At 33.8% G+C, this 17,113-nt stretch overlaps 1 protein-coding gene across 10 annotated transcripts in view; it reads left to right on the forward strand.

Annotated features, from left to right (window-relative positions):
* MATR3 (matrin 3) overlaps positions 1 to 17,113 on the forward strand; it is a 49,195-nt gene that overhangs the window by 25,460 nt on the left and 6,622 nt on the right. For 7 of the 10 annotated variants that reach the window (XM_049873759.1, XM_049873757.1, XM_049873756.1 and 4 more), the window contains 9 exons: positions 3,954 to 5,031; positions 10,030 to 10,091; positions 11,217 to 11,258; positions 11,590 to 11,702; positions 11,958 to 12,010; positions 12,519 to 12,644; positions 13,800 to 13,925; positions 14,113 to 14,280; positions 15,360 to 15,491. In XM_049873759.1, coding sequence (XP_049729716.1) covers positions 4,129 to 5,031; positions 10,030 to 10,091; positions 11,217 to 11,258; positions 11,590 to 11,702; positions 11,958 to 12,010; positions 12,519 to 12,644; positions 13,800 to 13,925; positions 14,113 to 14,280; positions 15,360 to 15,491 — 1,725 coding nt within the window. In that variant the 5' untranslated portion in view covers positions 3,954 to 4,128. The remainder of the gene's footprint in view (positions 1 to 3,953; positions 5,032 to 10,029; positions 10,092 to 11,216; positions 11,259 to 11,589; positions 11,703 to 11,957; positions 12,011 to 12,518; positions 12,645 to 13,799; positions 13,926 to 14,112; positions 14,281 to 15,359; positions 15,492 to 17,113) is intronic. The other 3 variants (XM_049873764.1, XM_049873765.1, XM_049873763.1) reach the window with 1 other exon arrangement.

Below are 17,113 nucleotides of genomic sequence, written 5' to 3' on the forward strand. Positions count from 1 at the left end.
TGATGCACATATTGCTCAATACAAAACTGAAGTTAATAGAACTGGGAGTCTGTTTCCTAAGGGGTTTACTATTTACGTTAATACGTTATTTTTAAAAATCCCAGTTGCCTAAAGGTATTTGCTGTACCAAGATGAGATTATGGTACTGAAAGGCACACATTAAAAGATTTTAGAGTAGTTCAAATTCTAGGAAGAAATTGAGTAGTTCCTCAGATATTATTATAATTCGAAAAATCAAACCCTTAAATGAAAGTTAGAAAATATATTGAAGAAAGATATAGTAATGCTAACTAACATTAAAATGAAAAATTTCTAACACTTGAAACTAGGTTGGTAAGTTCTTTATAAACCCACTTTAAAATTAATAAGTGAGAAAGATTAATGTGAATGTGTGAGAAGAAGATCGATAAAAAGACTGTAATCTGGGGAAAGAAAGTAATAAGAACTTAGTAGTTAACCTTGTATTTAAACTGAGTTAGGTGTTTGCTTTAAAAGTCTTGATCACAGAAATCTTTAATCAATATTTTTGTGTGATTAATAACAAAAATCAAATCTACCTTTCCAAATGATGTTTCTTTGAAATAACTGATAGTGAGCTATCCCTGTCATCCAACAGTGATACGGTTAAGACGTTTTTTTAATACTAATTGTTTTTGTTGGTTGCTACCCTAAATATATTTGGGCCTTTTTTACAATTCACAAGGGTGTTTGAGCTTGATAAAATATTTGGGAGATCTGAAATTTTTTGCTCCCACCATTCCTTTGTATGTGTTTGTAATTCAGAGGGGGAAATACTATAAGAAATTATAATTAGTTTTTAAGGAATGATTATCTTACAACTCGAGAACATAATTAAATATTGGCTGTAAAGATACCTTTAAAACATAGTATTTTTTACTTCTAAGTTAGAAGTGGAAGGTTTTTTCCTTTTTTTTTTTTTTTTAATATAGTTTAAGAACTAAGGCCATCTTATTCCCATTCTAGTAATCCTGCTAAATAACCTCTGGGAAAAAAAAGACAAAAAAAGACAATTAGGTAATCTTTATTTTACACATGAGGAAATCCAGATACGGAACAACGGTTTGCTTTTGTTCTACATTAATTTTCTGAGTATGTTAAACTTTGAGCTGTGAAATATTCTGGTATTCCACTACTTTTAATTGGAGAAGAAAAGAAGCCCAATAAAGAGTATCAGCTGCTCATGGAATGCAGGTAGAATATTATTAACTGAAATTTATTTTCTAACTATACGTAAGGACAGTACTTGCTCAGATTTTGAATAAGAAGCTGACATTTCCAGGACAGTTTACTAACAGCTTTTCCATTTTTCTTCAGAGTTGTCTATATAAATGACTTTTAAGACCTAGAAGTTAATAATTTGAGCATCAGATTATAGAAAATGGCATTTCGAAATCAAATTATGGATAATGTTGATAGTTTTTTTTTAATGGTTTTGGGTTGAGCTGCTTTTGTTTTGGAAGTGAAAGATAACTGCATTGATGAATGTATAGATTTAATGGGTACATTGGGTTTTGACACTACATTCTAGTAGGTTATTTTCAAAATTGTATAATTACAGATAAAAACATAAGGTAAAAGAAGCTAATTAATTCCTAGTAATTTAGTAAATGTCCTTTGTGATGGGTTACTAATAGGCAGCAGGTTTGTTTAAATGAGCCTTTAAAAATGGCTTGTACGGAACAACTTATGTTCAGCAACGCCAACGTGTGTCTGAATTCTCTCAATTCTTCTAATAAAAGATTTTTTAAAGAATTTGGTTTGGTTAATTGTTTCGATCGAAGGTCCTACAGCAGGCCTTAAGTTCCTTTTTAGTAATACTACTATCGTGTTCTTGTGTGTGTGACTGCGTTTTAGGTTGAAACTCAACTCAAAAATGTTAAGATTATTCTCACGGAATTACAAATTCTGGAATTTACATTGTGTTGTCCTTTTTCTGAGTTTTGCTGACATCCATTTTATGTTTTGTCTTAAGGTTATCATCTTTTTACTTCTCTTAACCTTTTGTAGATTCGCTGTTGTCACATAAGCTACAGGAAAAAAATATTGAGATCTCTGTATTCTAACAATCATTTTCTTTTAAAATATGGTCAGTTTTTATATTTTACAGAGTTTCCCTGAGGGGAAAGAATAGTTCTTTCAAAAGACTAGCTTTTCGGTAATACAAAACTTTAGCTATAAAGCTGCAATTAATAACCTTGATATTTTGAGAAACCACCTAAGGTATTTTTATAGGATACATGAACAATTTAGAGAGTTCTACCTGTTAGCTGCCATTTGTGTATGGTGTTTACATGACATATCAAAGAAACTTTCATCCAAGGAAGTCCACTTTTGTCTTTTATAATCTTATTTTAACGCTTAAGTAGTTTTACATAGTGGATCTCATCTAGCACTGGTTTCTTTGGTGTCTTTTCTCAAATTCATCTTTCTTGGTGTGCAAAAACATTCTCTTTAACTCTGGTCACCTCTGATAGCATTTCGGTGTCTTTTTAACTTTTATTACATCTTTTTTTAAAAAATCTAATCTTTCTTAACTCTAACTTTTTTTTTTTTAACTTCTTCTGACACTGTTTTCGTCCAGTGTATCCTTGCTTTAATCTATCATTGGTGGAATTGGCCTCATAATAGACTTGTAACTATTGAATAGTGACTGGTTTTTGCTGTAATGAAGTTTAATTTATTAACTATCAGTGCTTAGGTGTATGAGTGATCAAATGTATAAAATTTGTCTGCGCAATGCCTTGTAATAGAATTCTGTGCAAACATAACCTTAAAGTTAACCTATGTATGTAGTTGTGATTATAAAATTGTTTCGTTGAGGACATTTATGTATATCTTTTAATATTTTATGAGAATCATAAATGCTTTGTAAATTCTTATGTAACTGAAACAAAAGATAAGGTAAAATGATAATTTAAGGAAGAAATTGAAAATAGTTTTCATCCAGAAAGACATCTTGGTGATCGTATTCAGATTCAGAATTTAAATTCCCCAGGTGGACTATTCTTGAGAAAAGTTCACACAAATCTCTGTAACCAAGATTTCATTTTTATCTGTTTTGAGCCCTAGAGGTGCTGTAGCCCCTAAGCATTAAATGATCATTGATTGATGCCAACTTGGAGAGAGTGTCACTTCTTTAAATTACCTGTACTTCCTGTGCCTGGGTTTTTCTTGGGAGATCTCCTATTCCTGTACTGATCAGACTTGGTTCTCCTTGCCTTAAAAGTATTAGATACGAAATAAGCACTGCCTGGTGTAGGATGGGCAGTAAGAAGGCAGTTAAATGGTTTAAATATGGGTAGAAATCCTTATACAGTAGGAGATGACTTATTTTTCTTACATCTGTCTGTCTTCACCTCAAATTTATTTTGCTGCATAAAGGTCTCAACTGTTGTGTTTGGTCTTAGATCTTACTATAGTAGGTACTTGGCACTTAAGCTTCATGTACTTATGATTTTACTAGGTTCTTTCTGGTAGTGATAATAGGTCTCATTTTCCAAAGCAAAATACAATTGATTCATCTTGGACTTGCTGACCTAGACTTTTTGTTTGTTTTAGTCTTCTCCTGGAACTTAAGCATCATACTATAGGGTATATTTTATTCTTCTAAAAGAAAAGACCCATCTATATTTTTATTGAAATTTTTATGTACTCGGACATCTAACCCTTCAATTTAAATGTTTTTAAACTTAGTATAAAATTCCCTTTAATAGTTAAACTTTAGTACAAAAGTCTGCTTTTTAAATACATGCAGGCGCTGCATACATCTGGAATCCATTTAAGATATGTAATAAGTTCCTTGTAAGTTTGAGATCTTAAATGTTTTTTTTTTATCAACATGATGCATAAGTTTTTGTTTTTTGTTTTTTTTTTTCTAAAAAACAGCATCTACTTAAAGGGATTTATGACTAAAATTGCTTATTTTTCTACAGAGTTGTCTGCTGGTTCTCAGCTTGAAGAAGATTCTCCAGTCCTTATTGATCCTTTTTCTTGGCGTTACCATTTTTTGAAGCAAAGTTAACTTAGCTTTCTAGTGTGAGCTTTCTTTTTGGCCGTCTTAAAAAAATTTTTTTTTGATCTATAAAATAGACAAGAGATAGTTCTACAATGTCCAAGTCATTCCAGCAGTCATCTCTCAGTAGGGACTCACAGGGTCATGGGCGTGACCTGTCTGCAGCAGGAATAGGCCTTCTTGCTGCTGCTACCCAGTCTTTAAGTATGCCAGCATCTCTTGGAAGGATGAACCAGGGTACTGCACGCCTTGCTAGTTTAATGAATCTTGGAATGAGTTCTTCATTGAATCAACAAGGTGCACTGTCTTCTGCTAGTACTTCTTCCCATAATTTGCAGTCTATATTTAACATCGGAAGTAGAGGTCCACTTCCTTTGTCTTCTCAACACCGTGGAGAAGCAGACCAGGCCAGTAACATTTTGGCCAGCTTTGGTCTGTCTGCTAGAGACTTAGATGAACTGAGTCGTTATCCAGAGGACAAGATTACTCCTGAGAATTTGCCCCAAATCCTTCTACAGCTTAAAAGGAGGAGAACTGAAGAAGGCCCTACATTGAGTTATGGTAGAGATGGCAGATCTGCTACACGGGATCCACCATACAGAGTACCTAGGGATGATTGGGAAGAAAAAAGGCACTTTAGAAGAGATAGTTTTGATGATCGTGGTCCTAGTCTCAACCCAGTGCTTGATTATGACCATGGAAGTCGTTCTCAAGAATCTGGTTATTATGACAGAATGGATTATGAAGATGACAGATTAAGAGATGGAGAAAGGTGTAGGGATGATTCTTTTTTTGGTGAGACCTCGCATAACTATCATAAATTTGACAGTGAGTATGAGAGGATGGGACGTGGTCCTGGCCCCTTACAAGAGAGATCTCTCTTTGAGAAAAAGAGAGGCGCTCCTCCAAGTAGCAATATTGAAGACTTCCATGGACTCTTACCGAAGGGTTATCCCCATCTGTGCTCTATATGTGATTTGCCAGTTCATTCTAATAAGGTGAGTTAATCCAACAGATACTTCTAATTTCTTTTACATTGTAGTGCCTATTCTGTTTTTACCTAAATCTTTTACTCTATTTCTGTAGTCTGATGACACTGAGTTGATCAAGAATTTTTATACTTTTGAGAACACTTACTTTATTTGGAAGGTAATTGTTTTTGAGCATTTTAAACCAGGGCTTTACATTAATACAATCTGCCTAGATTACTTCTGGCCACAAAACTGTCATCCACTGGGATTATCTTGTTGGGTTTTGGCATCAATATGTTCTTCTTAATCATATATTTAAGCAGGTTTTTTGTCTGCTTTGTTGAATTGTTTTAAGTATTTTTATTTATTTTGCAGTCAATGTGCTCTGCCATTCAGGATGCTAGAGTTTAGCTCTCCATCTGTCTTGATTGCTGATTTGTATGTAGTAAAGATGTATTCTTGAACAATTCTCTTTTTTTCCTTATCTGTGGCTTATAGGGAAAGCGTTAATGTAGAGCCCTGGTGTTTCAGTATGTTTCATATTTTAGATTAGCTCATTCTTCCTTTTTTGATTTCCCTTTAACACAAACTCTCATAGTATGACTGAAATTTTTCATCATTTTTTTTCCTCCTTTTCCACAACTTTCTTAAACATACTTCAGAATTCACTTTTTATTATCCCATATTGCATCTATCCCATTAGAGACTTGGAAAAATCAACTACTGCAGTATTCTGCTCTGTGTTCCTTGTAAGCATATTCTTTTTCTGATTTAGACTTAGACTTCTGGTATAGTCATTTGAACAACCAAAAAAAATCTAATTCTCCTTCGCTGTAATTATCATATCACATCTGGCAAAATGGGAACTTTTTCAAAATGCCCTTTTGAATATGTTGTCCTTTCTCTTTCAACTTTTTCAGTGTTATTCATTCTCACTGATTTAAAAAATACATATACAGTGCAGTTGACTTAAAGTCAACTACATAGCACTCCACCAGCTTGATCTGTGACCATCCATTTTTCCTGATGTGCTGTATAGTTATTCTACTTAACTGCAACATGGTGCTGCCATGAAATTGATTCGATGGTTACTATTACAGGCTTTTTCTTTACAGTAACATCTGGAAGGGTCATGTTCTTTTCATATCTACTCCTTTGAAATTTATTTTTTAGTGAGTATTGACTTTTGAGTAGCCTAAATCGTGTATTATTGGAGATTTTATCTTAAAAATTCTATTAAAATGTATTACCACTCTGTCTCTTGTGTTTGGATCTCAGAATTTTGGTCTCTTGGATAATTAAGTGAAGAGACTTCTCTTAGTTTGAGTTTACGGAGTACTTTGAAAAATATGTCTTTAAAAATAATTTTTAGCTTAAAAGTCTTTATATAATACAACAATCTTTTGAATTACTATATAAAATAGTTCAAGTACACAAACGAATATTTTAGTCTTTAATCTACACCAAAATAAGTTATGATAAATGCTGAGTTTAGGTTTATAGGTTTATTTTCATCTAAGAAATAGAGCCCCCAAACTCATAAAAGTCATCATATTTTATTCGGTAGGTGCTTTTGGTGTTACCTTCTTTCAGATTTTTTGTTAGATGTACTTAGAATATCATGGACTTTATTCTTCGTACATTACTAAACTAAGTTGTAGATTTGGTGTGAGTTGATAAAATGAAAAAGTCCTTTAAGGTATGGTGACTCCTGTTTTTTGCTGTATTACTTTTGCCCGTTTATAAAGAAACGATAGCTGCAATGGTATTACAACCAATGTTCTCAAAAAAGATACTAAATTCCAAGGGGAATAGCCAGTTACAGTGTCTCAAATGAAAGCAATTTTAGGGGACTTAAAATTTTTGCTACTGGAGTCATCATAAGTCCACTATAAAGCTGTCAGTGGACGCTTACTTCCTGACTTTGAGCAGTAATTTAACTTCGCTGCCAGCACGTAGAAAAGCATAGTGCAGGAAAGGAACAAGAGAGAACCATGAGAGGGCTTTGATCAGAGAAAAGACTTTATTCTCCAGATTTTGCTACCTCCTAGTTCCTGAAGAAGGCTGTTTTAAATGGATCTAAATTAACAAAACGAGCAGTTTTAAAGTACTTGACGAAACTGGATTCGAGAGTAAGATATATTCTTCCTTTACTAGCATAAGAGGTATTTTTAGCCGGTAAAAATGCTTAGACCTTAACTAGCTTTCATGTTTTGTCAGAATATTGAGTGCATTTAAGAACAATTTTAGAGGCCTTTTGTTCAATTGTTTGATTTGAAAATTTATGACATTTTTAAGTTTGGTCAATTTTAAGACGTTTAAGCACCTGGATTCTCTTAATGTTTTCTAGTTTCCTTAACATAGCTGATGTTTTCTTTGTATCTACGTTATTGATAAAATAACTGTTCACTGTACAAGTAGACCTCTCATTTTATAGCTGATGTGGAAACTGATTTTAGGGGAAATTCCTGTGGTGGAAGTAGACAGTGAAGTTTTTTTAAACATTTAATCCTGCTCTCTGGTATTGCTGCATAAACTTGGAAAATCTGTTCTTTTTATTTAGTGGTAACTTTAAAGCCTGCATGATCAAAAGTTCTATGAAAAAAAGAACTTTAGGTTGAAAACATTATATAATTTGCCATCATAGGAGTGTCATTATTTTTGGCATTTTTAAGTAACTTCCAGGGATGCTGTTGGTTTTATTTCTTCCTGGGTCATTTTAGAACCTTGGGTGCTTTTCTACACAAAAAATTCCCGCAGGTTCCTTACACTTAAATAAAACTGCCCATACAGCCCTCTCACTGTCTTGTCACTTGAGTTCATATTTTTCCTCTTAGTATTATTCTAGAAGGAAACCCTTAAATTATTCTTTATTCCTCCATTCCAGAAGTGCTTCTCCACGTTATTCTTTCTTTATATAGCTTTTGTATTAAAAGCATTAAGGTGAATGTAGTTTTCCTGCAGAAACCTCTGAATTAAAAAATCGAATCCTCATTCTTTATTAATCTGATGTAACAGTCAATGTAAAATCCAAGGATATGTTTTTTTAATTCTCTTGATTTTTAGTCCTTACTTTAGACTAAACGGTGAGAGATGAGTTGCTCCCGGTAGTGCAGATTAGTAATGGCTGGGTTTGGGAAGTCCATATCTCATTTTCTCATCTTGGCTTTTTAGCACTTTGAAAGACCAGCCCCACTTTTACTGTAAGTCTGAACCTTTAAAGAGCATGGGGGCTTGGGTATAAATAATTTCGGTTCGGTTATATACCCTTTCTGTCTCCTGTGAATTAGAAGCTTGCCTAATAGGAAAACTTTCATTCCTTTCCCAAAATACTACTTCTCAGGGATATTTTAAACCTGGAGATTTTTAGTTAAAATAAATAAATAAATAAAGGCATTTATTTAATCCCTCTTCTGAAGTTTGAAATTTACCTGTGGTGACATCTTGCTTACAGCCATTTAAAAAGCGACCTCTAGCAAGTCACAGTTCTGTTGCTTTGCAAGTAGAAACTTTTCATATCCCAAATACCTGCTTGTAGAGCCAGCTGAAGAGAGATCTCTTTGAGTTCCTTCCTTATACTAGCCGTTATTTTTTTTAAAAGACACTCTAGCTTTAGAGATTCATGGTAATAGTATTTGATAGCGCGTGCAAGTTCTGAGAAAGTACCATTCTGCCTCAATGTGTTCATCTCAGATCTTCCACAGGGTTTTAGTTCATTCTCTAGGAGCATAAGAATGGATGTAAACTAGTGTAATATAAGTCACCTTTTAAAAATTAGGATCCTGTTTATAAAATACCATTCTGAAGCTCACCGAAAGAATATCTCTTATAATTGGGTGCCTTATCTTAGGTCTAAGTGAGACTCCCTTATACAAAAAATTGCCTGACCATGTTTTATATTCCAAATAAAATTGTATTAGATAATGTGGGTATTGTAGAATTGTCTCAACTTGTGGGAATTTGTAAAACAACATTTAATAATAGTTGTGAAGAAAGAATTGCAAAACAAGATGGCTTTATAAACAGTGTAATTATAGTTCACTTTTTTTTTTAAGCACTTCTGTATTCCTGGCAATGTTCTGATAAGTTTTTTATATTTATTAACTCACTTTTCACAACAACCCTGTGGTAATAGTGAGTCACAGTGAATTTAAATAATACCACGTATTCACATCTTCTAAAGTGGCAGCTTTGGGAATGTAACTCACTTATACTTACGTTTTTGGATTTTTTTGCTAAAGAAAGGAAAATTTATTTCAATGAAATAGGGAGAAAGTTAACTCCTTTAAATTTAAAATAAATCACAAAGGGACAAATAGGACAGAATGTAATATGCTTCCCTCTTAAAATTTGAAAATTGGCATCCTGAAGTTTGCTTTTTTATTTTTGAGAAATGTAACGAAAGCCTAGTTTTTTTTATAAAAGAGTATTTTCTAGAAATGTCATTTTTATTGAATCGCTTTAAACTTTTATAGCACAAACCATGGTGCGTTTTTCACTACATATTTAGTAGTTAGTACTGTTGGTACAACGCCAACAACACCTCATGGGCTGGGTGAAATAAAAGATTCTATTTTTAACTAATTGTTCATATTTATAGCATGTATTATAGGAAAGTAGATCTAAACATTGGTATTTTTAATCATATTTAGATTCCCTTAAAATAGTTCTCATAATATATTTCAAATTGGTCCATAGCAGAAATTAATTTGCCTTGCTGAACTCAAGGTCCATTAACTACTCTTGATCTCTTGATACTCATTATATTTTTTCCCTGTCAGGCCTCTTAGTATGCTAACCAAATTATCCAGTTTTTCCAAGAATGTGCGTAGCGTATTTGAGGGCAGGATCAAGTTATCAGGATTCAGAGAAATTGTTTTAAATTAAATCAGTGTGATTTAATGAATGGGTAGGTGTTTGTAAAACCTATGATACTGCATAGATTAACGCCCTAGAGTTTGGATGGTTCAAATGAAAGTATTTTAGCTTTATTTTTGTTAATTCTACTAATTTACTTTGCTGCAGGAGTGGAGTCAACATATCAATGGAGCAAGTCACAGTCGTCGATGCCAGCTTCTTCTTGAAATGTAGGAGTTTGAAATACCTTTAAAGCATCCTTATCACAAATCAGAAACAGTCATTGATTGATTTGGGGGAGTTCATCATTTACTTGTATCCACAGTGTTACTGCTACGTAGTTGATATCGTCCTGGCAATACTAATTACAAATAAAATGCTTACATTTAAAACTTCCTGTTGAATACCAGATGAAGTGATGGTGATGTAGTAATACCTTGTTTACGTAATATTATCGCTAGGTTAAATTTTTTTTTTTTTTTTTAAACAAGTTTGGAAACTTTAATAGACTTAAAGATAGCCTTTGATACGTAGAATAGATACACTTTTTAATAGCACTTCCAGTAATACATCTAAAAATAAAGGAGATTCAGAAAAGGAAAGGTTATTAAAAGTTACAAACTGGTTGTCAAGCAATATCCTTCATGGTTTTTTCTTTTAATTGTACTTTAAGTGAAAGTTTAAAAATCGAGTCAGCCTCTCATACAAAAACTTACACTTTGCTATGTACTCCTAGCTGCTCTCTCCCTAATGAGACAACACACTCCTTCTCTCCACCGTGTATTCCCTGTGTCCAATTCATGGTGTATTTTTAACTTGTGAGATACTTTTACCATTTGGTTCTGAGTTTAAGCTGCTATAATGAAACAGAATTTCTAAAGAAACTCCTTCCCATAGCAGCACACAATGCCCATGGTTCACTGGCATGGCAATTTTCACATATACCCAGCTCTGTTTAGGTTAAAGTTTCTTAGTGTCACCACTCTGCTCTTTGTATTTAATACTGGAGGAGGAAGCACTGTGGTCTCTTTTTGTTTCACTTATATAACCCACATTTCCAATTCCTCATATAGCACTTTTCTTCCTTATGGTTTAACAAATACAGAAAAAGTTTTTAACGTTTTCAAGGAATACGGAATAGGTTTATTCTCATTCATTTGAATTATTTTGAACTTACAAAATTTTTCTTAACTTTGGAAATACCTATATGACATGCTTTAAAACTGTTAATATTGCTAACATTAGGCCCTCAAATAACTTTACTAATAAATAATCCTCTGTTTTAGAGGCCAAACGAGGCTGCTTTGTGAAAAGGACAGTTTTATTTTAAAGTTAATTTTCTGGTCTTTTTAAAGCTACCCAGAATGGAATCCTGACAATGATACAGGACACACAATGTAAGTTAAATTTTTTTAAGCTATTGTTTGTAAAGGAGATCAATGTAAGGAATTCAGGTTTAACTTCAACATTTTGTAAATAAAATTATTTTCAAAATTTCTTTACTGGATATATGAGAGTTTTGTATAAGTTATTGTGGTTGAATTAAAAGAATGTATTTCATGTAGTAATTTCTATTATGATTTTTTTCTAATAGTGCTATTACAGACTTTTTTCATTCTTCACACACAAATTTTCCCAAGTTTGAAGAGGTCATAGGGTACTTTAATAATAAATCTTAATTATTTCTGACGGACCCCTTTATCATCTTTATTATCGTCACATTTCTAGGGGTGATCCATTCATGTTGCAGCAATCTACAAACCCAGCACCAGGAATTCTGGGACCTCCACCTCCCTCATTTCATCTTGGGGGACCAGCAGTTGGACCAAGAGGAAATCTGGGTGATTATATAAAATGCATGTTACTTTCCCTAAGAGCTTTTACCATAAAAATTAAATGCAGTGATTACAGGCAAAAGAAGTCTAATCGAAATGTTATTCAGGAATAACATTGCATGGCAAGACGTGGTAGGCATATGATATTAGTAATTTCTTTGTTTTTGAAAGGTACCTTTTTTTTTTTTTTAATTAGCCTACTATAGCAAGTATATTTATTACAAGGCTAAAAGAAAAAAAAACTTTTTTTCCCCCATGAAGGCGCTGGAAACGGAAACCTGCAAGGATCAAGACACATGCAAAAAGGCAGAGTGGTCAGTAATAACAATTCTTGCTTTTATTGTGTTTACTTTTTTCGGGACTGTGATTTTTTTAAAACCTTGCTGATTGAGCCTGTCATAATCCTTATTATTGGAAAACTGCTGTAGTATGAAAACTACCAGACTTTTGCAGTCTGAGAACCCCAGGCTTTTATATGACTTAAATAAGAGTTAAATCTTTATATTTATTTGCCCATACTTTGGAGATCTTGTGTTTTACTCAAGAGTTAGGAACTTTACTATCCAGATATATACACATTATTCAATGTAAAAATCAGTGCAGGGGCTCTTTTCTGAAACTTTGAGATAGTATATATAACTCATTGAGTTGTAGTCAGAAACGAAATTTACCCCAGTGACATTTGCTTTGTTGTATAGTTTTTAAATTCTTTTAAATACTTAATCTGTTGTAGTAATTATAGACTATAAACTTCTAACGTGTAACCTGTTATCACATTGCATTTAAAGATACATATTGAATTGCTTTTTTCCTAACTGATAGGAAACTAGCCGAGTTGTTCACATCATGGATTTTCAGCGAGGGAAAAACTTGAGATACCAGTTATTACAGCTGGTGGAACCGTTCGGAGTCATTTCAAATCATCTGATTCTAAATAAAATTAATGAGGTATGAGTAGAGATATGTATACTATTTATTTATACCAATGATATATTTCTTAAAGAAGTTAAATGATTCTGTATTAGAAACTCAGTGTTAATCTTATATCAAGGAACTCAGTGTTAATCTTAAATCAGCATAGAACGTAACAGATAGAGGCAACAATATTAATTTGTAGTACTAATGGGTCGAGAGTATTGGTGGTTCAGGCATAGAAGTCTCATCTTCCATACTGGAGACTGGGGTTCAATTCCTGGCCAGTGCACTTAATGCAGCGCTACCACCTGTTTGTCAGTGAGGCTTACAGTGAATGCTAAACAGATTTAAATTGAACTTCCAGACTAAAATGGACTAGAAAAAAAGGCATGGCAATCCACTTCCGAAAATCAGCAGTGAAACCCTATGGATCACATTGATCCGATCCACAACCAGTCCTGGGATGGTGCAGAACCAGGCATTTCCTTCCATTGTGCATGGGGTCACCATGAATCAGGTGCCTACTTGACAGGCGCTAACAGCAACTAATGGGTTATTAATAACTTTATAAATTACAATCCTGAGCAGGAACTGTCATTATCAAACTACTTGTGTAAGGGATGCAAAAGGAAAATTATTTAGAAAGGCATTTCAGACTTCTATAGGACAGAGTAAAACTGTCCTATAACCAAAGTGGTGCCAAATCATTACTGCAAATTCAGTAGGTATAGTAAATGATGAAGTAGTTTAGTAGTAAGAAGGTAATATAACATGAATTTTTAATAAATAGCAAATGGATAGTGTTGGGTGTTTGTTTCGGTTTTTTGTGTGAGTCCACATATATGAAATATCCCGAATAAGTAAGTCCATGGAAACAGAAAAAAATTCATGTTGTAAGGGACCTGGGTAAGGGAGAATGGGGAGTGACTGCTTAATGGCTACAGGGTCTGCTTTGAGGGTAATGAAAATGTTTGGGGCGATGGTTGTACAACAATGTATATACTAAATGCCACTGAATTATACTCTTTAGAATGGTGAATTTAATGCTGTGTGAATTTGCTCTCAATTAAAAAACACATAGAAAAATTAAATCATGATGGTCAATTCTTGAAAATACTTTAAATAAGTTAATATCTGGAAAGTCTTTGATCAGTAGTTTTTAGAAATAATGTTTTTGTGTTATTTTAGGCATTTATTGAAATGGCAACCACGGAAGATGCTCAGGCTGCAGTGGATTATTATACAACTACACCAGCATTAGTATTTGGCAAGCCAGTGAGAGTTCATTTATCACAGAAGTATAAAAGAATAAAGGTAAATTGAGTATTTTTTTTTTCCAGGTTATGTATAACCTACCATTTTGGTATTAATATAATTTAATATTATTAAGTTTTGCTATTTAAAATTGTTGCTAACAACTAGAATAGTCTTAATTACTGGCTTGTAATTATAGCATATGTTCCAACATTTCACTTGCCCTTTCTGTTTTGTAAAAATAAAGAAGCCCGAAGGAAAGCCTGATCAGAAGTTCGATCAAAAGCAAGAGCTTGGACGTGTGATCCATCTCAGCAATTTACCCCATTCTGGTTATTCTGACAGTGCTGTCCTCAAACTTGCTGAGCCCTTTGGGAAAATAAAGAATTACATATTGATGAGGATGAAAAGTCAGGTAATACATATATGGTGGTTTTGAAAAGATTATTTTACAAAGTGCCTTAATTTTATTCAGTATATTATTTCACTGAGGGAAGAGGGGGTAGGAGAGAGTTTCTTTGTAAATTTTCTTAGCCATGCAGTGATGAATGGGGGATTTTTAAGTTAAAGTAGATGCTTACGGTAAAACATTCAATCAATACTGAAAATTCAGGTATAAAATGTAAAGGTCTTTTCTTTTGCCCAGCCTTGTAACACTTTGTTTCTTGGGTTTGCTTCAAAATTCTTTCTATGCATATATATGCATGCCTTTTTTTCCCTCCCCTCTTCAGCTGGGATTGTATTGTCCAATTACTTTTCCACTTTATACACAATTCCATTGAATAAACTAATGTATTTAAATTTCCTGGGTTGATAGACATTAGAGTTGGTCGTTTTTTGGCCTTACCACTAGTGCAGCTATGGATTTTACACCATGTGGATCTTGGCATGTTTGAATGCATGTAACTGGGGGATAAAATTTTGGAATTGCCGTTCTAGATCTGGATATATGCATTCTTTACTTTGATATTGCAAAATTGCTCTTCAGAAAATTTGTACCAGTTTATCATCATACCAACATTATGTGAGAATGTTTTGCAAACATTGGATATTACAGACTTAACAAATTCTTTGTATTTCATGGGTGAATTATTTCATACTTTTCCTTTTAAAAATTCAGAGTGTGGAGAGCATCTTTAATGATTTTGTTCGTTTTTTTTCCCCTAGATAAACACCTTTTTGTAACTAAGCATTCTCAGTTTGTATCCTTCCAGACTTATTTTCTTGCAGTATTTTGGTTAATATCTTCTGAGTTTATTACTTTAGTTATATTTTTGCAGAATGACCACATAGGATAATTGGTGCTATGGTGATTCTTGACAATTTTGTAAATCTGGCAGGTTGTCTTTAAGTTAATTGAGTGACATTTAACTCTTACCAGCCTCTCTGTATTAAAGATTAGATTTTTCTAACGTGTGGATAGAAGTGATAATAAACATTAAAGTTTTACAAAAGTCTATGAAAAAAATGCTTTATTTCCCTTTTTTTTTTTAGGCCTTTATTGAGATGGAGACCAGAGAAGATGCAATGGCAATGGTTGATCATTGTTTGAAAAAAGCTCTTTGGTTTCAGGGGAGATGTGTGAAGGTTGACCTATCTGAGAAATATAAAAAACTGGTACTGAGGGTATGTAGTGTTTGTCATCATTAAAGCTTGTTATAGTATATTTCGAGAGACTATATTCTTGTAAGCATTTTTGTGTGCTAAAAATACAGGATTTGGTTGTTGAAAGAGAACAACCCTTTTTCTTTTCTGGGTTTCTCTAGTAGCAGAAGAGTTTAACTGATGTTCTGTAAAGAGAACTTTCATTACTTTTTATGTGTATTATTTACAGTTTTATTTTAAACAGTTCTGTTACCGTAAAAGTTTATCACCTCTCTTGGAGTGATGATTTTGATGAACTGGTGACTATAGGCAGGTTAAGTACTTGGGTGTGGTTACAGAAATAAAACAAGCTGTGGTTACAGTCTCGGTCATTATTGAAAAACTGGTTGTTAGTGAAGATTTATAATACTAATGCAGTGGATTTCTTTTTTCCTTTTAAGAATAGTCCATGGACTGCAAAATAGCCTTTACTTTATACTTGGCATTGTGTGTACCATGTTAGGAAATACTGTATTGTGGGAAACATATCAAACCAAAAATGAGCTACTTCTTTCTATATTTTAAGTTCCTGTAAATTTATTCTTTTAAGGGATGGCTACCAGTTTTTAATCTGACACTTTCTGTAAGGAATATACTTATATATGTATAAATTTTTATTGTGCTTTAATTGAAAGTTTACAAATCCAGTCTCTCATACAAAAATTTATATACACCTTGTTGTGTACTCCTAGTTGCTCTCCCCCTAATGAGACCGCACATTCCTTCTCTCCATTCCTGTGTCCATTCAGCCAGCTTCTGACCGTCCTCTGCCCTCTCATCGTCCATCCAGACAGGAGCTGCCCACATAGTCTCAGTGTCTACTTGATCCAAGAAGCTCACTCCTCACCAGTATCATTTTCTATCCCATGGTCCAGTCCAATCCCTGTCTGAAGAGTTGGCTTTGGGAATGGATCCTGTCTTAGGCTTACAGAAGGTCTGGGACCATGACCTCCAGGGTCTTTCTAGCCTAAGTCACACCATTAAGTCTGGTCTTTCTTACGTGAATTTGAGGTCTGCATCCCACTGCTCTCCTCCTTTCTCCTCCTCCCTCAGGGGTTCTCTGTTGTGTTCCCTGTCAGGGCAGTCATTGGTTGTAGCCGGGCATCATCTAGTTCTTCTGGTCTCAGGCTGATTTAGTCTCTGATTTATGTGGCCCTTTCTGTCTATCGGGCTCATAATTACCTTGTGGCTTTGATGTTCTTCATTCTTCTTTGGTCCAGGTGGGTTGAGACCAATTGATGCATCTTACATGGCTTCTTGCAAGCATTTAAGACCCCCAACGCCACTCTCCAAAGTGGGATGCAGAATGTTTTCTTAATCTTATTATGCCAGTTGACCTAGATGTCCCCTAAAACCATGGTACCTAAACCCCAGCCCCTGCTATGCTGGCCTTCAAAGTGTTCAGTTTATTCAGGAAATTTCTTTGCTTTTGGTTTAGTCCAGTTGTGCTGACCTCTTCTGTATTGTGTATTGTCTTTCCTTTCATCTAATGTAGTTCTTGTCTGCTATCTAATTAATGAATACCTTTCTCCCTCCCTCTCTACTGTTGTAACCATCAAAGAATATTTTCTTTTCTGTTTAAACTATTTCTCGAATTCTTATAA

The sequence above is a fragment of the Elephas maximus genome, chromosome 2 (genome assembly GCF_024166365.1).
Source record: "Elephas maximus indicus isolate mEleMax1 chromosome 2, mEleMax1 primary haplotype, whole genome shotgun sequence".
Classification (NCBI taxonomy): domain Eukaryota; kingdom Metazoa; phylum Chordata; class Mammalia; order Proboscidea; family Elephantidae; genus Elephas; species Elephas maximus.